Below are 24,247 nucleotides of genomic sequence, written 5' to 3' on the forward strand. Positions count from 1 at the left end.
TCATAATGCTACGGATCCCATAGCTGACAGTTATTCTGCTTCTGCCCATTGATTAAATCACATGTGACACAAGCAAGACGTTTAGGCCTATACAATAACTCAGAATCAGAAATGTTTTATTGCAAAGTAATTATGGTTATAAGAAATTTTATCATATTTAATCTTAATTTAATTAATTAATCTAATATCTTAATTTGTTGTGTTGTGCCATGTTGTCTTGTACTATTTGGTTGTGACCATGGTATTTTGACAGGGTTTTTGTTGACATTTATGGAAAATAATACAATTATATATGTGTGTGTGTGTGTGTGTGTGTGTAAAAAAATTAAACAAGAGAACCTATGTGATGCATGGTAACATCACTCACAAATTAAAAACTTTGCGTTACTGTGTCATGTCCACTCCCTGTAATGTAAAGTGTTGCCCACCCAGGAGGAAATAGTAGTATAAGCAACATCTTTCTGGGGCAAGCTATTTCATTTTAAGAGAAGAGTTGTGATTGGGTTTAGTTGTCAGGTTTAGGCTATACCATAGCATGGTAACAACAACTGCAATACTGCTACTACTACTACTAATAATAAAGCAATCAGTGGATGAAAGGTCTCTTATATATGTTAATGATAAGGACAAAGTCATCATCGAACTAAATCACTATCACTTTGATATTAAAAATAAGCTTCAGAGAAGCAGGGTCTATTACAGGGCTGTCTGACTGTTTGCCGAATGTGTTAACGCCGCGGATGTTGAGTCAGTGTGGGACTCTGGGATTTGTAGTTTATAACACCGCCTCATTACGTCAGCGGAAGTGTATTGCGCGTACGCGAGCGAGGTCACATTGGTTCAGTTTTGTAATGTTTTGAGAAACATCACTACAATGGAGGCAGCCAACGCAGGTACTAATCATTTCTGCTGTCTTAAATGCATGACATATCTTTCATATCATGTCGTTAGCGAAGTATTCAAGTCTCGGCTTTCTTTATATTCAGCCCCGGGCATCCAGGAAACACCAACGTTACTCAGTGTGGACTATGTAGCTCAAGTTAGCTAGCATCATTAACTGAAGTGGCAATCGCTATGTAATGGGAAATAACAAATTGTTTACCAGTGATTAGTCGTCCCTCCATCAGGTTGTGTGCTCGCCACCTTCTGAAATGGTCTAAATGTTGACTTAATATGCTCTGAACTCTGTTTCTTGTCAATGAGTAACCGTGATGATACAGTGCCAGAATGTGTATCTTATGCGAGTACCGTTACGTTACTAAAGCAAAAAAGACAATGATAATAAACGCAAATAAACTAAACTATGGGTGCACATGATGATGCTGATCATGGCGATGATGGTTGCTAACCTGTGCATCTGTCTTTCTGTTTACTCTGCTTTCTTAGAGGAGGTCCCCCTGAGACATGTGGAGAAAGATGTCCTAATCCCCAAAATGATGAGAGAGAAAGCCAAGGAGCTCTGTGCTGAGAAAGTGGAAGGTGTGTGTGTCCATTCAACTGGTATAACACCTCTTTTCCTGCAGTTCAGTTCAACTGAAAAAACAAATAAACAAACTGTAGTTTAGAAAAGCAGGACAGCTATTCTTATCATACTTGCTTAAAGTTTTAAAGTGGTAACATAAACATCAGACAATAAAATTGATTTCCTTTGCACATTTTATCTTGTAGTTGGATTGCCTTTGTTTGGTTTCAGTCCAAAAATAATCTCATGATGCAGTTTTGTCAACATATCCTGGTTAAATCGTGCTGACAAGACAATTTAATTTATGTACAGAAATTTGTACAGCTGTCCATTTTAAGTCAATGATTATGCTGTCAATGACAAATATGGAGTTTTATACAAAAAGAAATGTTTTTCTTCATAGCAGACAATTCGACATGAAAAAAATTGTGTATTTTGTTATAATAATTACGTCAGAGTAGCATATTAACGGAACACAAACACCTGTGTTTTGCCTGCTATGACAAGTCAAACTCTCAGCAGCAAAAAAGATAACTCAGTAACAATATTTACTGAACAATGAAGGTCACACCACTGGCATTACAGTTACAAATTCAAATCACATAACCATGTACACACACTGGGCACGTGCATGCCGATTTAAAAAGGAAACAGATTTTAGGAGTCTTTCCGGAGTCTCAGTTTCCACATGTCCAGACTAAAACGCCACCCCTGAGGTTTCAAACTAAAACAGAGTCCATAGTTTTTAAAAGTCTCAGTTTTAGGGGTTCAGAAACACCTGAATATTGTGGATGCTAGGTGCAAACGTCACAAAAATAGCAAAAAAATGTAGCAAAAAAAAACATAGCAAAGTTTCGTATTTTAAAACAAAAACAGATTAGTGTGGATATAGCTTCAATCTGCTGATATTGTGCATGCACTGTCATGACTTTTTGGGACACTTGAAAAGAAAAGAGCCATCTTTAATGTTATTAGTAACACCTGTGTTTTTCCTGTTGTGACAGTCATGTCAAAAGTCTGTCCCGGGGGCCAATATGGCCCTAAGACCAATTTAAATGGCCCTTGACCTGTTTTTCAAAATATTCAAGCAAGATCTTTTTGCATTTATTTTCATTGACCTCATGATGGCAGGACTATCATATAGTTTGCAGACCTGCACCTAGGAACTGCGTAGGCAAAATTAATGTGCAAATAAGCACACTAACGGTTCCCTAACACCAGGTATTTCCTGTAAGGTAACAGACATGGCTACAGCGAAGAATCATAGTGTCAGTAGCAGTGGAAAGATCAATACTTTTTCACTAAAAAATTGTTGTGATTTTGTTTGTATGTGATTTTTTTTGTATGATATGATGCAAGAAGCTGCCCCCCCAGATATTTTCACATTATCTAATCTGGCCCCCATTCAAAAACACTTGGACACCCCTGCACTATGACAAGTCAGAATGGCTGCTTTGAAAAAGACCAATTGTATCAATTACAGTAGACAAAAGATTATACACACATCTCGGTATATTGCAATACACTTTAACAGCACCACAAACTACAACCTCCAACATCATACCATCACCATAAAGTTGAGTCAACACCTGTGTAAAACAAAAGCTAAAGTTTAAGAGAAGCTCATTAATGTATTTAGTCTGTTATCTTACCTTGCATTAGTTTTAGCAAGGTGTACCTACTAATGTGGCACCTGAGTTTATCTTGTATCATAAACGCAATATAAAAAATATGTACAAAAAAAACCAACAACAAAATACTGGCATACTGGCACAGTATCTACAGTAGTAAAGGTCATAAAACACTATTATGTTTTTCCTTGTCCTTCTATGTTGTGTGTATCTCAATTGTCACACTAAATAGATGTATGCATAATGGTTTGGAAATCAGTTGTACTTCTTTAAATCCAGTCTTATGAAGTTTCTCTGTGTGTCTCCTTTTGATATAAGGTGCATATTTGCTATATTTATTGCATATTTGCTATATTTATTGTCGAAAATACACCTCTTTATTTTCGAGAGTATGAAAGTATAAGACATTTTAAGTGATAAATATTCATATAATACTAGCTCATTTAGGGCCAGGAACCAAAGCCTTACTATCCTCAGCATCAGTACGCAGAGGGTGTTATTGAAGTATGACGGATATTTAATTTAGTCTGCCACTGTGATCATTTAGAGTATTATTTCAACTGATATTATTCAGTTCTTATTACAGGTAAGCACCAGAATACTGCCATCCATCAATAGTGTTTATTGTTATTGTCTGCATTTTACCTCCAGAGAAATGAGAATAAATTGTTGATTTTAGAAGTCTGTAAAACAAAGAAATGCCTAGAAATTTGAACAGTTAGAAACCCCAACATTTTCAGATAATAGGAACATATGGTTCATTTATGTTTTCCTATTTATAGTTGAACTTCTCCTTCATGCCACAGTCCACAAAAGTTGGCTTAAAGTCTGCCGAAAATAGATGCTTCGTCTCAGTATGTGTGTCTCTACAACTATATTCGATCCATAGGCGACCCAACAGAAAATATGACTCTAGGGTCCAAGTTTTGATGTATGTTGTGTTAAGTTGCGACCAAAACCTTTTCTATGCAAACATAAAACTAGATGTGGATTAATAATTAAGCTATTGTTGTATTTTTTTTCTTGATAGATTTTTTCTTCATACCTGTAGACCATAATGTGTATATTAGTTTGGAGGCTTATTTGATACCTTCCTTCCATTGACTTTTTTTCCCCCTTTCCCGTTGTCTTTTCATTTATTTAATTATTTTTGGCTAAATACCCTTTTTTTGAGTCCTTTTTAATCTCTCTGAATTCAGGAGCAGCCCTATTGGCATGGCACCTGTTGCCACTTCATCTGCATGGAGATGCTGGCCGCAGCTTTGCTCACATATGCCCTGTCTACTGCGGCAACACATCAGCCGGATAATGACTAGGTTATGTGGTTTCTAGAAATCTGACGACAGCCTGTATGAGCCAGTGTGTGCTGCTCATGCGGGGAGACAATGCACATGCAGCCTGAGGTGATGGGACAGACAGAGGCTGTGTGGGTAGTGGAAACTCCCCTCACATTACTAGCTTCTCCACCCACTCATTTTCACACCTCTGTGTCCGCCCTCTATCATTTCATTCTGTATGTTTGTGTCTGCACTGGGCTCTCGCATATGTGTCTATGATTGTGTTTTACAAAGAAAAGTAGAGAAGAAAAACAACAGAGTCTCTAGTAGGATGTTTTCCTGTGTGATCTGTCTCTCATATATATGCCTCTTAACACCCCACAGCCATATATTGTAGGCTTTGTTGTTGAACCCGACTGACCTGTTCACAAATTTCTGTAGCTTTATTTTACCTGATGTGATTTTTCTAATTGCATTGATGAATCATGTCAGTGATCTCGTGTGCCTTTCAGAACCATTTAAACAACCCACACACTCAATGAGAAACCACTTTCACATTGACACTGGCTCTGTTATATTCTTGCTTTGATTTGCAGAAAGCTACTTGACTGAATTGAATTCATTAGGCCTGTGTAAAGATCCTCACACCCAAAATATGGAAGAAAAAAACGTTTTCCCCATGATGTACTTTATATGAAGTTTATTATTAGAAATACATAAATCTTGCTGAAATCTCAACATTTATTTCTGTTTTAACTAATTACATATTAAAGGTTCACACTTTTTATCTTCCTCTAAAAGTCCAAGTCTAAAGTCCTAGCTTCTGCTTTCTACCGACTGCCAAGCTACACTTCTGCGTCTATATAAATGGCAAACCAAACTGTCTAAAGTGAATGTGGCATTGCACCTTTCTTTAGAAGGGCCTTTTCTGACAGAAAGCTAGCGTCCTAGACTTGCCTTTGGTGTAGCTGCGATCAGAGAGGCAACCCTCTGCAGCCACTATTAGTACCATGGGACAGGGATGAGGCGTTTGCTGATTAGATTAGTCGCACTATTCTGCTTCTCTAAATTGGTTTTGCAGTTGATTTTTTCACATCTGCATCCTGATGAAAGTGTCTGTGTGATAACCATACTGATGCCACTGATAAAGGTAATTATGATGTCAGTTGTTTGAACGGAGACATGGGGGGCAGTGTTTTTAATTAAATCCTTGAGAAAGAGCTTGCTAACAAGGTTGAGACTCAAAGTCTTCAACACCTTGTTTACATGAGGACCTTGCAAGTTTAATCTGGAATACACCACTAGCCAGGGCTCAGGGTCACTGCGCAGCTCCATGGAGGGGCTTTTTATTTGTGTCTCAGTTTAAAGTCACCATTCAAAGAAGACTATTCAAATAAGGTTGGGACACGCTCTTTGACCCCATGGGAGCTATGTGGTATGACACATGCGTGGTGTAACTGGAGCTGCGACGTTGTGTTGTACGTTGTGTTGTACGAGCATGTGTTGTACACCATTGATATGACAAGAAAATGACACTGTGACTTCTCCTCTTTTTAAACTCCTTGGCAGTAACTGGGATGGATCAGAGGAGATAGATATATAACAGATGTTGAACATTTTTTAAAGCTGTGGTGTGGCCACTTTGTTCCTTTTAAACATGGATTTGTTTTATTAATATTTATACAGGCATACAGAATTTCTGCAGTCTGTAGAGGTTTTTTTTTAAATCACAGTATGACAGATGCCATGAAGAAGTGCTTTGCAGAGACCTTTGCATGTGGGCAAAATCAAAACAATACAGACAGGCTCTGATACTTGGTGCGTTTCAGAAAACCAAGTCACCCAGTGTTTGATGTTTTTGTGATATGTCTGTTGTTGTACAGCACTTTAAAACAACGCTGTTGGTGTATGAATTAGTATGTATTTCCACCTACACAGAGGAAACAGTTAAGTAGATGGTCTCTCAGTGTAGCCCAGAACACTTTAGCATAGACACTGCTGAATGAATGTGACCATATGTGTGGTCAAATGGGATCTAAGCGATAGGATCCCAAGATGTACTGACTATACATTGGGAGCATGCATACATGTGCTTAGAGCTGAGCCAGTCACCTGAGAGGCTTTTCAATACAATGTGTAAAGAGGGTAACAGATCTATGGAGCAAAAAAACTGCAGAGAATGGCAGGCTACAGGAAAGAGGGTCAAAGAGGCCAAATGTAGGCTACTATATGATATTTATAGCTGGGACTTGCAGTTGGTCAACTCGTCACAGATGTGACTTTGTTGATATGAGATCTCGATCTACGCGCAAGAAGACCACTTTCTTTACTGGCACTTTCAATCAGGAAGGAATAAAACCAAACCTATATTTAATTCTTGGGGGCACGATCATGTTTATCTGTGTAGTTGGTTGGCTGACTGTTACAGAACCAATGTGGAAACTGGGCTACCATGGATTCAACCACTCTGTGGCCTGCACAGCCAAGTTCTGTATTTATGTGAATTTTGATAAGAGGCTTGGCAACTATGACCAGGTTCCTTGTTTTGGTGGAGTGCTAAGATGAGGCCCATCTTGGTTTGCTTGTGGCCACTTGTTTTCTTTTCTGTGCTTGCACCATAATAATATAAGGTAAAAGGGTGTTAATAGATGTGACACAAGTTCTATTAATATATTTATGTTTGAGGTTGTTGTACATGTTGAGCCTTTTTATCGTTTTCTCCTAATTTCACCCTTTCTCTATCTCTCCACTCCCTCCAGCCTTCAACCACTGCTGTAAAGAGACTGGTTTCTTAATGGTGCTAAAGTGTCGAGAGGAAAACGCAGCACTGAAGGAATGTCTGACGCTACAGTGAGTATTTTGCAGTTTCCCATGCAACACTCACACTGTAAAGTGTGTTATTGTACCACGTGTTATTCCACCAACATGTTTTACACGGGCTTTACCCACTCTCTCTGCCACCCTCGCTGACACTCTCAACTGTTGTCTATCAGCTCTCAGAAGTTGCAAAACCATATAATCCCCATCAAAGCAATTCACACACAGCTACATTAACTCTGTGAAGTCAATACTGTACCTTCTGTCTTGCAGTTACAAGGACCCTGCGTTCTTCGAGCAGTGTAAGCAGGAGTACATCCAAGAGAAACTGGAGTTTGAGAGGACAGGGGTCGCATCAAAGAACAGGAAACAAAAACTCCCAACTAGCATGTAATAAACCGCACGAGGTGTGGAGTGTGAGACTCTGGCCAGAGGCAGCACTAAGCCCTGCTCACACAGGACACATTGTCATCTGGCAGGGTTTATTCCTCTTAAAACCTCACGCCTGTGCATTTTATTTAAATCTGTGGAGGGACTGAAACTGGTGTGGTGTGCAAGAATGGTATATGATCAACATCATGGCGTTTTTGTTCTGTATATGTGTCAAATATTCTCCATCAGATGGCCAGAAGGATCTTGAGCACTTCATTGAATCAGCAGCATTTGCATTGAATTTACCGCTGAGCTTATTGATTGACAGAATCTACAGATCTGATCATACAGTCACCTTCTGTACCCAAACCCCAAAGATCTTAATCTGAGTGCAGAGCTTCAGCTCTGAATGTGTGTGGTCATTAATTGAGAGATGCTTAATATCTGCAGGACACTCTGTTGTGTGTTTATATTTCACATGCAGTGATGGCACAGTTGGTATTGAAGAGTCCAGTTTGTTGGCTTGATGGCTAAATTACCTGCAGAGGAAAGTTGAGGGCTTCATATGTTGTCAAAAAATAATTTCATAAAGACTTGGAAATTGAAGACGCTTGTACAGTGTATGTAATTTACCAAGCAATTAAACGTGTGATCATGTGACATGCAATGGAATGTGACATTGTAAATAAAAATATTCAATAGCAGTAAAGTGTGCATCAGTGGTAAATTAGGAGAAACATTAAATGTTAATGAGTCCATTTTGATCTGGACAAACCTTAAATGTCCTCTGTTATATTCAGTCTAACATGAATGACGTGTATTTCATAGGTTTCTTTACACTGTTGAAAAATGACATTCAGGCATGTTTTATGCCTACAGTGCACCGTGTACTTCAGTTTGATTTCAATTCAGTGCATTCAAAAAAAGATGGGAATTTTGTAACATTTTCTGATGAAACTTGGTGCTGTAATTGGCTTTATAACATTCTGATTATGACTGAGCTGAGGATCAGCCTTACAGTCAGCACATTAACAGATAGGTCCAAAGCTAAATTAACATATTAATTTTACAGGAATTGTTAAATGAATTCTTAATATATTTAATCAATTGTGTTCACATTTTTGTGAAAAACATTTTGGAAAGTAAAAAATATTTTGTTTCATTTTCACTGCCTAACACCATGAAGATACTTTGTTGTCTTCATTGTCCTTTTATATGAGACAGACTGTTCAGGCCACCATATATGTTCTTTGTTCGATATTTAATTTAAAGAACCAGAGTTAAAGAGTCATTGAGTGTCTGTATTGAGGTATACAAGTCATTTATAGAATACAGTAGAGTTATCTCCTGGTTCATTGTACAGGTTTTTCTCTCATCCTATTTTTGGTGACAGTTGGATTGACTCCACAGTTGTAATCCATGGATGTGACTGAAGTCAGGTGACTACTCTAATCTACATCTAAGATTATTGGAAACAGCTAGTTGGTAATGGAAAATGCTGATGCACGAGCTTTCAGAGCCTTAAAGTAATGTTTTCAAATTGCTTTTCTGCATTATTTCAAAACCCTATGGGACTCAGTTAATAACAATATGACTCAGAAAAGCAGCAGTTCCTCATATTTAGAAGCCTGAACCTGGAAAAATGAAGCATTCTTAATGGATAAAATCAGCCAGATGATAAATTTATTTTGTCGGCAATAGCATGAAGACTCTTTGATGATCAGTAGGAAGTGTTCTGTTGCAGAGATATTAAGTGAAAAATAGAATAAAGTCTAAGAGAACAGGAAGCAAAAAGTTGCTACATTCAACTTATTTTTTTATGCCAGCACCTCCAGTTTAATTAAATTGAACTACAGAACCTCATAACTTAAAATAATATGAACAGAAACACAGAGCAACTTCACACAGTCACTTCCTTTCCTTTGTTTAATTGATCATATTTACAAACAGTCTGAAGTGCAGTAAATCTAAAATATAATCCATATCTACTGTACATTGCATTTTGGTTTGCAAATCGTTTACAGAAGTATGAAACTACTGCTGTAAAATAACATTTCTTAAAAATCAACGAAAAGACCACAGTTATCATGAAACAGACTGAAGAAAAATGGAAAAACAAAAAGTCTTTTCAACAACCATGGGCCTTTGTGCTTTGTGCACCTATTAGTCAAGTCACAGCTCACATTTGTTCAGGTTAACAGACTTACTGTCTTGTCACCATAGCAGAAAGCTTTTATACACATCTGAAACGTTGGGGGTTAGGGCAGAAAAAACAAACTAAACCTATGGTTTGGAGTGCAAAACTGCGTTTGGCAGAGTACTGAAGCCCACCATATACATTTATACAGATATGCACATTCTTCCCTCTGTGTATCTTTGTCTTCTACTCGTAATGTGTTTTCTTTTGTACATCTTTCAGTAGTTTTTATTCATCTGACTTTAAAAGAGAAATCAAAGAGAAACTTCCCTCCTCACACAACAACTTACCTCATACTGCAAAACAAATGTATCATAGATTAACATCAGCACAGTACAGGGTTTAGATACATTTTCTATTGTTCAAAGTCTCCACAAACCTAATCAGGTTTCCAACGTAATCGGGGTCTCAAATACAGGGGAGTGTGTGAAGCTTTTTCATGAGTCCTTCAAATTCAAAAAACATCCAACAAAGCACAGCCTCACATCTTACATGTCCCTTTACGACGACAAAAAGAAAACAACACAACAGAGATCGTCTGACAGCAGAATTGAATATGTAATAACAGGCAGGTTTACTTGAGTTGTGAAATTTCTGTGAAAATCGTCTACAGTTGAACCTTTTTTTCTGGTGCCAGTGAGGGTGCAGTGTTTTTTTTTTCAAAAAGCAATACATTTTGAGATTAAAATTATTTGCTACTCATTACGCATTACCTCAAAAATCCAGATACTGTAAGTGCATTCTCAAAAATGATTTGGTAATCAAAAGTAGATTGACAGCTTACTTCTGTAAGGACTGTTAAAAAACAACAACAAATTTTAAAGGGAAAAAAAAGATGCCATTTGGTAGCTGTTAAAATTTGGAACAAAAATCTGATTGATTATCCTATATTTATTGTATGTCTGTCTTCATCACAGTACAAAAACAAAAAAATCACAACAAGTCCTCATACCTACACGTCTCCTTCACATGATCATGAGACATACATGGTACTACATACCTTCTTTACTTTACAGCGATCGAATGTAAAAAGACTTGCATTGGAGGGAGTACACTTTTACAAATTCTAGTACAATGCTGTGGGCCCAGTAATCACTGGCCACAGTGAATGGAGAAAGAGGCCCTTTGAGCCCTATTAGGTTTATTATGACGATATACAGATCCGGGCAGGCGAAAGATGCCGGTACACTGATCTGCACACACAGGCACGCTCTGTTTGACGTGTGTATACGCACACATAGAAATAAAACTGCTTGTATGCATGCTTGCACACACTTATGCATGTGCATACAAGGACACATACACACCGACAAACTATTTGTTCTGCTGAGGGTCTCTCGTCAAATGCTCCTCTGCAAAGTCCGATATGTTCACCGATGCGGTGTGCAGATAACGGAGTAATGATTTTATGGAGTCTTTACCTCAAAAAGGCCTACTATGGCCTCAATTAGTCCCCACAACCAGCAGGTCCAGTGCAGTCCAGCCCAGAGGAGTGGTCTTATCAACTTAAGGCAGGTTAGGTGGTAGCTATGTGGCAGGGTTGGAGAGTCCATTCATTCATCCATTTGTTTATTTTCCGTCCAATTACACACTCTATTTAATCATCTATTCTCCCATTGAAGTTCCTCTCAATAGGGCTTGGCCCACTCGGCATTGGGAGGGCTCCTGGGACTGCAGTTTCCAATTGAGGATGAGGAGTTGGATGCAGCGGAGTGTCCCTCCCAGAACATGGCATCGCTGGGTTTGGGGGGACTGGGGAAGGACCGCGAGCTGTCATCCAGGGAGGCTTGGTTCAGGGGAGGCGGGGGCAGGACGACAGAGCAGGTGTCGCTGCCCATCAGAGCCTCTCCTGAACAGCTCTGGGTGGGCCAGGGCCCATTGTACCAGCAGTCCTCCCGCAGACTGTCCGGAAGCAGGGTGCCCGATGGCCCACAGACAGGGGGGCAGGGCCGGCCGGAGCATGAGGGGAGTGGGGGGGCACTAGGAGGGCGAGGTACTGACACCCGAGGAATAGCGTGGTGGTTGTTGTTCTTTTCCACGTCGTCCAGACATTGGACTGGAACAGTTGAGGCAGCTAGAGAGAGGTGGGAGGGTAGAGGGAGGGAGAGGAAATGAAGGAGAGGGAGGATGAGAGCAAAAGACAGAAGTTGGATGTAGTCGTATGACTGAGAGCCTACCAATGTTTACATTGCATTTCCGTGAAACATTTTTGAAAAAAGTATTTTGACCATCCTTCCGATTGATAATGACAGTCATGGTACTAGCATTAAAACTATTCTCAGAGTACTGAAGCCTGTCCATTGCCAAAGTCGACACTGGATGCTCAGGCAGTTTCTTTGTTCTTTTGACTCATTCTGTGATTACATATTGCCCAATTCAAATGTATATATTTTTAAGACTGGAATAATATTTTGAAAGTTACTGTATGGCTGAGAAGATGAAAAATGAAAAAAAAAAGCTTTTCACTACCTTAATATTTGGCATACAGTTCAATGTGAGTGCACGTCAGCAGCAACTGTAGACACATTGATAGAGCACAAAAGATAATGGATGTGATACTGAGGGATAATTCAAAGCAATTTATTCTTTGTGTGTGAAAAGTTTAGAATTGGCATTGAAAACTGAATTTAGTAGACATACATATATCTACATTAACAGTTATTTGTCAGACAGAGATATCACTCAACATTGACTTTTCAGCTGTCAGTTCATTTCTGCCCTCCATTAAAGCTACAGTTGGTAACTGTTACTATATTCTGAAAACAGTACGTAAGTCTGTCAAAAAAACTAAAAAATCTGTCCTCTTCTTTCTACTGCCTCTAACTGCATTTGCTATAACTGACCACACCCCACCATAAACAACCAATCAGAGTCGAGGAGTCTCTAAGGCAGTCAATCATGTCAATCACTGCTCATGTGTGGTCAAATTGTCAAACTAGCAAGTGCTGAATAAATTAGAATAAAAATTCAGTTACTGCAATGCCTATTTCCTTAAAAAATGTTTTAAGAAACATGTTTTGGTGAACTATTTAGCTGTAAAATTAGAATGTTTTTAACCCAGCTGCCATGTCAGAAACGGTCGACTTAAGTACCAAGCACTGCCGAAGCCCACCAGCCGGAGCAACTTGATAACAATCGTTTTTTAGTTTTGATCAGCGCTGCCTAGTTTTAGACTTTGACTGCAGTTCATTGATTGACACCTGCTTTAGAGACACCTCAGCCCTGATTGGTTGTTTTTGTTCATATGCAGTAAGGCCATGAGAAGGACAACAAGACCATAGAGAAAGCAGAGGAATTTTTCCCCCACAGAATATCTGTCTCAATTAGTGCTGTGTGAATATACAGACAATTTCAGCATAATGCAAAGTTATTTTTTCACCAATGATGGCCAGTACAATCCCTGTGCAATAACCCTGTAACACAAAATACCCCCCTGTAAATTATTCATTTCCTAGTCCAAATATTAACTGTTATTTAACATTAAATTATCATCACTATCAATACGGAAGCATTGCTATATACACCATAGACATTATTGGCCTACATACTGTAATGTCCATCGACCTCATTAATGTAAAGAAACTTTAATAATCCCATATTTGTTCCAGCACCCTTTGCACTCTGCTCCAATGTATTACAGTTTACAATTTCATTGTTTTTAAAAAAATATATGTTTTTATATAAATTTATATCTATACATAATAGTAAAATATTTCTTTTTAACTGTTCATCTTTGTTTTTAATGGTATGCTTATTTCTGTTTGTGTACATTCAAAGCAACAAATAACAGCAGTGAGATTCCATGTATGCATTCAAAATTGCTTGGCCACGAAAGCCGGTTCTGAAATAAGAGACACACTCAAAGGCAATCTGATTTTTGTAAGACTTCAGATGATAATTTTTTTTTCAGTTTTATATAAGGTGGCGAGAAATGTGTATGAAAACACACATCTTTCTGCAAAATCCAGTAAATGAAGCCATCTTCTCTTTACTCCAACAGCTGGAAGAGGTCTCCTTTTGTTTTTGACACCCTGATCACACCTCTGTACTTATTTAAACATGGATTAAATCTTGGTTTATAAAGACATTTAAGAATTCCAAGTTGCATTCAACAAGCCTTTTGATCCCCAACTAGATAATGGGCCTCATTTGTAAAAACAGAGAAGTAGGGAAAATCTCACAGCATGCAGCCGGCTACATATTTTACTATAAAACCTCTGCAGCATGTAAATATCTCTGTCTGTGCATCAGTAAATATCCAAAATAATAATTGAGTTTTGTTCACCAGAACAAATCAAACAAACCACTATGCATAAACTAAGCCACTCTTTTATTCCATACAAAGCATATCAATACACAAATCAGATGTCCTAATCTCACCCACACACACATCACTGCTTTGCTATCAAATCATCATCTTGAGCGAATAATAAAGTTTAAATGAGTATCTTCTCCTGCTTTTTTCCTCTGCCTCTCTCCATCCACACATCATCTATCCATCCATCCCTCCTGCTATTCTTCCATGAGAGGGTCTCCTGAGTCTAGGATTTGAATAAAACTGATTCCAAAGGAGGAACATTAGAAGAATACAGATGCACAATATGACTGAATAAATACACCCCCACCCCCCATCTCTTCATTTCTTTGCCTCTCCTGCTTTCCTGATTTCTCTCCATCTGTCTCATCTAAGTTACAGGATTACCCTGTTATTCAGTGGAATAAATAGGCCAAGATTTATTTTCTTGCCATATTTCGTTCTAATTTTCACCTCCTAGTCTCCTCTTCTGACACTCCAAGGGAATCGACAACAGAGGTAATCTCTCCCGGGGTAGAATACATCATCACAGAGGGAGGGGAGAGGCGGGACAGACTATTTCATGATGTCCTTTAGCAAAGTGTTTGAGTACTTTGATAATATCCACAGTCTTATCACACCCTCATACAAACTGCAACAAGAAGCAGCGGGAGAAATCTTCTCAGTAAGTAGTACTTCTTCTCAGAAAAGCCTTCCCTTAACAGAAGAGAGGCAGCACTAACCCCTTCTCTCATTTGATGTTACCCACATTAGTTCCTGTGTCGTGAAGCAAGGTTTGAATTCCAGCCACTATACCTGAAGTGCACATAAATCTGACACAAGCTGACACTCAGGTTAAAGAGACATTTTCAAATGTCACATTGGTTCAATATACGAATGCTTGTGAATATATTTTTGTCACTCCCTTGGATAAGCTATGAAAAACTCACTCTGGCACAGTATCATACTATAGATTGTAACTTTACATGTTTTATGTTTCTCCTCTCTGCTTATCAGTCAGTTTCAAGTCGAGTCCAGTATAATTTTCATGGCATGAAAATCTTTCAAACTGAAGGCCTCTTTAAAAATATTATGGACTAGGCAAAGTTTAGTTTTCATTTAAGTGGGGTACAGACAACTTTACTAGAGAGAACACTCTGCTCTCATTATGCAATGGTATGGGGGAAAAAGTGCTCATTATTATCAGTTTGGAATCAAAAGAGAAGACAACCTAAATTAAGAATTCCAGTATGTTATTTTCATGGCCAAGGAAAGTTTAATAATATTTGTGAACATGAGCTTCTCGCTCTCAAAGCCAGAAACTACAGAAGTCTCAAACTTGTGATGTCATCAAGTATAGAGTCTGGAGCCACTCCATAGATAATGAATTGCAGCCTGATTTTGTGGACCCACAGAATATTTGTTTTCATTTTCTTTTAGATCAAAATGAGTGTTATTCTATTGTAGAGTTTTCAGATCTGAAACAGAAAATGTACTCATATACTCAGAACATTCCCCTGGGTGCTCTGTTTCATGTGTAACATCTTTACCGATTCATTGCCAATGGAGCGGCTCCACACTTTATAACCCATGACATAAAAAAATGTATGTCAACATATTTTTTTGCACTGTCTTAGACCATGGGAATAACATTAATGGCTCTTCATTTGCTCATACTACAGCCTTCCACTAAGTGTAAAGAAAATCAGGCCAGTATTTTTTTCCCATAATCCTGCTGACATACAATCAAACAAACCAAACCACTTGCTGGAGTGAAAATTACCTGGGCCCTTTGGGTGAAGGCAAAATTCAATTTTGTTTTTATACTAGTCTAGAAAACATACGGAACATGAGAGAAAGATTTAAATGCTTCAGTCACTGCATCTCCGTGGGAGCCTGTGTGAAATTGCTATAAGAGTATATATAGGGGATACACTGTGCTCCATATGAGGTATACACTAGAGGTGGGGAGGTGTGAAAAGGCAGAAGGTGAGCATTACAGATGAGTCATAAGATATACTGACACAAGCATAGAAATTAAGGTCAGAACATATCAAAATATAAAGCAACAATGTCACAACCTTGAGTGTGCCCATGTTTGTGTGTGTGCCTCACCTTGTCTTGTCTCACTGATGAGTGGCCTGAGTTTCCTAATCAGGCCCGTTTGGTGCTTCAGCTCTGAATGGAGACGAGTGACCTCGCAACACAGAGCCTCATACGTCTGCTGCATGCTCCTCTCCCTGCAGAACGGCAGAAAACTCCCTTTAAACGTTTCTGCTTCTCTAGACAGCCTGTGTTGTTTGAGAGATCCGGCTGTCAGAAAATATCTCATGTGGTCAGGAGCATAAGCTGTGTGGTATACTGTAGCTTGTAGATTCACTGGGGTACCACTCAAATATTCTTGATATTATTGCACATACTCAAAAAGAAATACATTTTATACGATTATCCTTTACTTGGACTCAATGAATGTTTAATCTCACCTGTTTGTTGACATTTTTAGATGTAAAACTGGCAGATAAGATATGCATTTCTTCAAAATTTGCAGGATATATTAAAAATAGAAATCTTATCTATTTAGCAAATTACAGAATTTCTTAATGAGGCTTGTTTCTTCGTGATATCTGTAATTCTGCTATATTCTTTCTTTCTTTTTCTGATACATTTAAAACTGTCACCTGCTGATTTAAAGCCACGGAGGAGACAAAGTGTCCTGATGGATTAAATGCTAAACCACCAAAAAGCATCAGCTGCATTACAAACCAACACCATGGTAACAAAAAAAGAGAAAGGAAAGTGGAAGAATTTGAGGCAACGCCTACAAACTGTTCTATCCACACCTCATGTAAAAATGCAAAATCTCATCAACACTTAGCACTAACTTCAAACACCTGCCTGGAACTGCAAATAAAAAGCAAAAAAAAAAAAACACGAGGAGAAAACAGAGGAAAAACTGGAGCTTTTTCTGCTGCTAAAAACTAACACCATCTGAAATCTGCTGACACGTGAAACAATTAGAACGCACCACAAATAGAATTTTCTTCATGAAATGTGAGGAGATGCTAATTTACAGGAGATTATCTTCACTGGAAAAGAAGGTGGGGGGTGATTCCATATGCTCTAGACCCTGTATACATCAAAACACCAGAGTGCAAATGTGTTTGTAATGGACACAGGTGTTAAGGGGTTTAGCTGGTGTTGATAATGTTTAACGTTCAGGTACTTCTGAGGTTATCTGCATATCATAGGCTGTTATGCAGAGTTAAAAATGTATAAAGCTGCACCCTCCTCTAGTGGCCAAAAGAGTCAATTACAACACCAGCAAACACCTTGCAGTGCACAACAGTGACAACATGCTCAGCAATACACCTACGTATATAGCAGTGTAGTCTCTCTCATGTCATTTGCCCCAAACTTGCTCCTCATGTCACCTATTGTAACTTTCCTACAAATGTTTACAGGCTCATCCTGGTGTAATAACCAAATACATGGCTAAATTATGCATGTATCTATTTTTTTGGAAGCAACTGACTTAATATAAAATATAATGTTAAGTACATCATCTGAAGTCATAAAATTTGTTGCATTTTCAGTTGCAAACACAGACTGGAAATTTCTTCCATGTGTTCAATTTAGTGCAAATGGTAATCTTAGTGTTCACAAGCTGTCCCAGAAAAAAAACATCAAACATGGAACATGTTGAAAAGGATAACTTCCTGCTTTAGAAAAAATGCCTGTTTGTTAGCCTTTGATTTCAAGGTCTGAATTGGGATAAAATACATTAAAAATGATAAGCTGCAGAATCAAATTTATTATTAGTAAGAAAAACAGTAATGAACACTTTTTTTCTCTATTGTTTATAGTGATAGCTGCCTATGATGACTATCACCAACTGAAGGATCGTCATTTTATTTACCACTGCAACAGTGCGTACTTGTGTCGTCATTTTTAGTCATTGAAATAAGGCTTGGCATTGATTTGATACTGATTCTTGTATGTTATTCAAAAAACACTATACCTTGCATTATACTTTGTGTCACAGGTCTGGTCCAAGTCTGGTCCATTAAGGCCATGGAGTTCCTCCTAAAACAGAGTCAAGTTATACAACATAGCGAGTGGATGAATGAAGATGTAAATTTTGTGGTTTTTATTATAATATAACTCTTATGTTCCCCTTTAACCCATAGTCCCTTTTCCACTAGTTCCTCTCCTTCATTCTTTGGCAATGTATTTTCCACTGTTTAAATTCAAGCAAACCTATCCCTGCTCCTTGTTTTCAGTCCCACTTCTCCCCACCACTCGTCAACCTGTCCGATTCTGCCCTATAACCTCTCCTCTAGTTATGCCACTTTCTCTGTTCCTCTTATCTACATCTTCTTTTCTCTGTCCACCCTTTTTATTACCATATTCTTTCTTTTTTTTAAACTCTTCTTCCCTTCACTTACCCCACTTCTCTCCAACAATCTACTGTTTTCCAGTGTCACCCTCTCCAGCTCCTCCTGCAGTTTGTGGATCTTTAGCTCAGTGCTCACCCTGTCCACCTGCCAGTAGTCCTGAGGGCTGTTCAGGCTCTTCATCACTGGACACAAACAATAAAAAAAAAGTTAAGTTTTGATGTTTTTTTAATTCTGTGTAAAAATGATGCCATTATGATTGCCACTTAAACGATAGTGGCTTTTGTTGTTTATCAGTCATAATTAAAATAAATCATATACTTGGTGAGGTAAGGTAATGAAGTTGAATACACTTGTAAAGCTGGTGTATTATTTCTACATGGTGGTGGAGGAAATGTTCAGATATTCTGTAATTAAAGTAGAAATCAAAAAGTGTAAATAAAAATCAACTACAAGTAAAAGTGATATCTGGGACAATGCAATTTTTTGTAAAATATCAAAGTATAAGCAGCAAAATGTATTAAAAATAAAAGTGCTTCTTATGTACATTTGGAGGACATGCAGTTGATGTATTCATGTGTAAACAGTTGTTCTATGTTGTAGCTAGTCGGGTGGAGTTCATTTCAACTAATTTCTCTACTTTTAGGTCATTAAATCTACAAAAAGCATCATGTTTCATATGTTTACAAAAGGCTATGTATTTGACATATATTTATCCTCCTATCCAAAAGTCATTTCCAAACTCATACGCACAAGTGAAGCCAATATAGTATTCTATTGTGTGATTTTTAAATTTTTTTTTTTTTATAATACTTAATCGGTGCCATTGTTCATACAGTTGGTCGGCTGTTATTCAGAGTAGAAGACAACCCTGTGTGCTCTACCTGTACCTTGGCTGGTCTCCATCTCTGTCCTCAGCTGAAGCAGCTCCAACTCTTTGGCCTGGAGCTGCTCCGTCAGCAGCCTCTCACTCTCGCTCTTCTCCTTTTTCTAACAGTGAAACAGAGACAGTGAGGAAGAGGGGACAGAAGATAAAAGGGAGAGTCAGCATTCATACCAATGCACTACACACTCTCTCCATCTCTCTCTTTGCTCCAGGTAAGATCTGTCCACCTGTGCTGTATTTGTATCATGATATTGTAAGTATGGTGTTTCTTGAAGTTTTACAGCATAAAAACAGTTACAAAAAAATCTCTTTATTCTCCTTAAACATATGCATGTGTTTTATGGTTTGCAACATACTTGATCTTTGTGCCAGGCTCTAGTCAGTTTGAGGAAAATTCAAATTAATCAGTAGACGCACCAGTTTGTTAAGCTCCATCTGCAGGTCCTCCTTCTCTATATAGATACCTCGGTAAGCACTGAAGGCCTTGTTCACGTACTGCGGACCTTCTGATGGAGGAGCATCCGGCCTGAAGAGCTGCAGTGGAGATAGGTGAAACACACAGAGAGGAGAAAAGAGATCAGTTTCATTTAATGCATATGTCTGTGGTAGAAGGTTACTTTTCTCCCACCACATCCTATCTTGATGGATCAAATGCTGCAGCAGATAAAACTCAAACGGATAAGAAATTAGACACTCTCAGGGAGGCAACTCTGCCCACATGTTGTGCAGCACTTCCATTTTAGCCTTCCATCTGTATTAAGACTTTTTCTGTTTAAATAGCTCTCTTTGTATTGTACTCCATCCTTTTTTTAATCCACTTTTAAGAGCCAAGTGTAGCGCTCCAACACATTGTTTGGCAGTACTATACTTTTCCAGACCCCCTCTCTGTTTGTAGACAGAGCAGATTTATTTCTCATTGTTTTACAGCTTTGACTATAGGCCAACAATATTAATGATGCTGGCATGCCGACTCTCCTAAAGGCATTTTTTTTTTTTTTTTGCAGTTGAATTTGCTGACTTTATCTAAACTTTCTCTCAGCATTTTGTGTCTGTCCATAATTCTGATGTCCTGGAAAAAAACAACAACCCTGTTTTCATTTATCTCTGTCAATAGCACAGACCCTTTCTAAACCTTGCTATCTGGATTTTTAGCCATTCATTTAAACAGTATGTTCTTTTACTTCATTCTTCTCACACCGTTATCTCTTTCTTCCATCGTCTCGTTGGCTAAAAATCTCCCGCCATCACCCTTTTGTTTACATCTGTACCTTATCCTCCAGCTGCTTAACCCTCTTCCTCAGCAAGGTGTTCTCTCGCTCGGTGTCTCTCAGCCTCTTTTTGATGTCCTCGTAGGCTGTGACCAGGGCGAAATGGGAAGCGACAGATTCATCGCCAGCACACACCGATACGGGACTCTCGCCAGCGGTGTTATAGGCCGTCTCATGCTTAAGGATGCAAATGTCATCATCCACTGCCAGGGGCTCCATGCCTGCACAGGCCAACTCTGTAGCAGATAGAAGACCTGGGGATGACATAAAGAGTTTCATTTTCAAAGCGAGAAAGCCGAAGACAACAAAATGACTGAATTAAATGAGGTACCATTTTGGTTTGATAACTTTAATTAGCGCTGACTATAATAAAGCCTTTGTATGGCCTTTGTTTGACACACTGGCTTATTAAGTAACTTTTTTACTAGTTTCTGCACATTAATGTGAAATGTGAAGGCATAGCTATGTGTTGTTCTTCATAGACCATAGATCACTCTGCAATTAAACAAAGTCCCAGAGCTCTAACTTTGTTTTGAAGACACTTTCTGCACGACAAGTACAATGCCTCACTTCCTGTCTGCAAGAGACATTTTTGCAAGGAAAGAGCTGCTATAGGTGAAGTGTTTAGAAGAACAGATGTGAAAAAAAATCATGAAGAAAATTTAGAGTAAATCAGATTGCATGTCACATTGATTATCTCATGAGGAAAACCAGTTTGTTGTAGCAGTATTGGGAAATGAAATCTGTTTGGCTGTGTAAAGGTATGTATACACAGACACACAAACATATTGAGAACAATACTTAAAGCTTAAGCAACAGCAATTCATATATGTTCTTAAGTTTGGATTCATAGGGAAACTGCAACTAATGGGCAGAGTTTCATCTTAAATTTGATGAGGTAAGATAAACACACCGTACAAGACTGTCGTAATCTTGAAGAGACCAAGTTAATGTAACTGTATTACTGGCTTCTCAAAAGTTCGACAGGTGTGTTTTGTTTCATCATTACTTCATACAAGAGTTTAAGACAGGTTTGGAGTTGATAGTAGGTATGACCACACTGTTTAAGGTGGGCCTCAAACAGCACCAAGCTACATATGGATGAACTCAGTGCCACAAGGCCAACTGTACAATAACATATCTTTATTGTGCAAAGTTAACTCAACTTTCTCAAAACTTCAGTCCTGTGGCTCATTTGAACAATCTGTTCCACTTTAAAAAATATATTGTAGTGATGCCAACAGCTCCCATCATGCCTAGTACTGGACTGAGAATTTTGTAGGTTGCTGTTAAGTTACCTGTTTAATTTTCTACAACAGTGTTAGTGATGTGCCTCTTCATAACATTGTGGTTAATGATGGATATTGTAATATTCGTGTTAGTTTATAATTGACACTGTCAGTGAGTTGGCGGTTGCATTTCATCCTTCCAGGTGTATTTCCCTTTTCTTTTTTGAGTGAAATGCTTCCTGTGTTGACAATAAAAGATACCCATCACGTGGAACTGCAACCTGTCTCTACTTTGATAGAGGTCGGCACAATACATATACATATGTGACTATCTGATTAAGATATGAATAAAAACAAGTAAAAGTGGCTTAACATGCAAGCACTTTAATAAAAAGCATTGTGCAAGTGTTTGCAATGGGGTTTTAAGAACAATGCAAGATCTTTAATAATGTATGTAAGGCCTAATATAGCTGTTGTAAAGCAAAATTGGCAGTTTTGCAATTTAAGATATCTGGGGCATTTACATACACAGTAGATTACACACACGGCCTTGGATCCATGACCGCTTGCAATATAATAACTCGCATGAAATACTGAACATACAAAAGCACACTATTTGTGGAAATAGTATTAGATCTGATGGTAAACTTGTATTGTACGCATGTACACAGGATAAAAGAGTAACCTCACAGTAACCTGTTGTACTGTCAACAACAACTGAAGCAGTCCAGCTAAACTTCCTAAACTGACCCACCGGTAGGTCAGTTTAGGAAGTTTAGCTGGACTGCTTCCTACAACTAACCTTAACCCCTCAACCTACTTTTTGTCTTTTCTGTTTGGAGCAGCTGGGCAGCAGAGACGGTGCAGCTAACGCTAGTTGATGATGTCAGCATACAATGATGCAGCAAACACCGAGGAGCCAAGTTTTTAACACCGAAGGCCGAAGCACTTAGAAAAAATAAGTTTCAAGAGAATCACTGAACATGCTATTTGATCCATGTCATGGATACAAACCAAGAAAAATACAAAAGCCGAGCCGCTGACTCCAAATGAAGTGTTCAGATAAATGTATGAAATCGAAAGTGACCCCAGCAAGTCAAAACGAAAGTCAATGAGAATTTAAAACAAGGCAGAAATAGCAACGTCATTTCGTTAGAAATCCCTCGACATAATCTAAAAGCTAATGGCTAACAGAGTAATGACGGCGACGAAGAGACATTATTTCGTTCAAAGAGGCACTGAAAGGCAGCCATAATTGGAATGTAAACAATCAATGACTCGATTGCATACGATGCTAACGTTATGATGTTAGCTTCTGTGAGCTCTGTTGACAACCGACAAAACATATTAGCAGGCATTTCTAATATAGGTTTTCAGAATAAATAACACCATTAGCAGACAATGACCACGAAGAATACGAAACACGTCTAAAAAGATTCCGCGATTAACATGATCGATATGTTGATGATAACAGTTAGCTAGCTCTTAGCTAACGTCTTCTGGCTATTTGTGGCTAGGTGAAGCAAAAGCAGCCGATTATTATTCATTCTCGACTCTCACTGACCGTTTTAAATGCTGTCCTCAATTAGGTGACAGTTGATCAGACAGGATTGTCATTTATTCTTGACAAAAGAAGACCAGTTTCTCAGAGAAAAACAAAGAGACGAGGCTGGACTCTCGCACCGTGTCAGAACTGACAGGTGAGGAAACAAAAACTTCCGGGAGTCACTTGACTGCTGAAGTCCTTTCAAAATAAATGCACGGTGTAAATAAAACTGAGTGATATTTATGTCATGCCAAAAAGTGATTGTCTGCCAGAAAATGATTGCCGTCCGCGGGAGCACACTTAGCCTGTTAAAGTTGTATCGCCCAGTATTCACGTCTTCAGCCGCTCTCATGAATCAAACAGTTGTAGCATGTAAATACACATAACGTTCTGTCTGTGGTAAGAGCATAGGTATGTCTTTGTGAAAGTTTAATGTTTCGTTTGACCAGGCATGGCATTTACGCGATTATAGACAATATTTTTGTTCCCGTTGTCTGTATGTGTTTAATATGTCTAAAATCTTGTTTACATCTGGAAAGCAGTCTATCATACTTTACGAATGGGTAACGTAAAAATAAAGGTATATGCTATTATCCTTATAAGCCTGCATTATTACCTGCACTGTGGCCGAGATTATAACCATTCCAGTCCTTTTTACCTCATTATACCTGATGAAATACCTTTGAAGAGCCAATACAACACATAAAAACCTGCCAAAAACAGATTGCAGCTCCTATATTGTCACTAAAAAGGTTGTTTCTGCCTTAGAATGACTTGATTTTATTCATAGTGATATATTTGACAGATCATAGCTCACCCAGTCCATCTTTGCTTGTGTAAATACCTTTAAAGGGCCAATGTAATACATAATATG

At 38.4% G+C, this 24,247-nt stretch overlaps 2 protein-coding genes across 9 annotated transcripts; one reads left to right on the forward strand and one right to left on the reverse strand.

The window, feature by feature from the left end:
- Positions 1-753: 753 nt before the first annotated feature.
- Positions 754-8,268, forward strand: cmc1 (C-x(9)-C motif containing 1). Its single transcript, XM_042489700.2, has 4 exons — positions 754-893; positions 1,387-1,479; positions 7,130-7,220; positions 7,461-8,268. The coding sequence occupies exons 1-4, from the start codon at positions 875-877 to the stop codon at positions 7,579-7,581; spliced, it is 324 nt and encodes a 107-aa protein (XP_042345634.1). The 5' UTR covers positions 754-874; the 3' UTR covers positions 7,582-8,268.
- Positions 8,269-9,466: 1,198 nt separating this feature from the next.
- On the reverse strand, positions 9,467-23,563 carry azi2 (5-azacytidine induced 2). Of its 8 annotated transcripts, none has more exons than XM_088084029.1 (8): positions 23,392-23,563; positions 20,599-20,852; positions 19,748-19,864; positions 19,329-19,434; positions 18,583-18,629; positions 18,069-18,133; positions 16,166-16,341; positions 9,467-11,830 (listed from the first exon to the last, which is right to left on the reverse strand). In XM_088084029.1, the coding sequence occupies exons 2-8, from the start codon at positions 20,815-20,817 to the stop codon at positions 11,385-11,387; spliced, it is 1,176 nt and encodes a 391-aa protein (XP_087940155.1). In that variant the 5' UTR covers positions 20,818-20,852; positions 23,392-23,563; the 3' UTR covers positions 9,467-11,384. The 8 variants fall into 8 exon arrangements, with proteins under 8 accessions (XP_087940155.1, XP_042345630.1, XP_087940156.1 ...); XM_042489696.2 differs by having other exon boundaries at positions 18,496-18,629; XM_088084030.1 differs by having other exon boundaries at positions 19,335-19,434; positions 23,392-23,562.
- Positions 23,564-24,247: the final 684 nt, after the last annotated feature.

Source organism: Plectropomus leopardus, chromosome 11 (genome assembly GCF_026936395.1).
Source record: "Plectropomus leopardus strain MGB_pleo_1.0 chromosome 11, ASM2693639v1, whole genome shotgun sequence".
Taxonomy (NCBI): Eukaryota; Metazoa; Chordata; class Actinopteri; order Perciformes; family Serranidae; genus Plectropomus; species Plectropomus leopardus.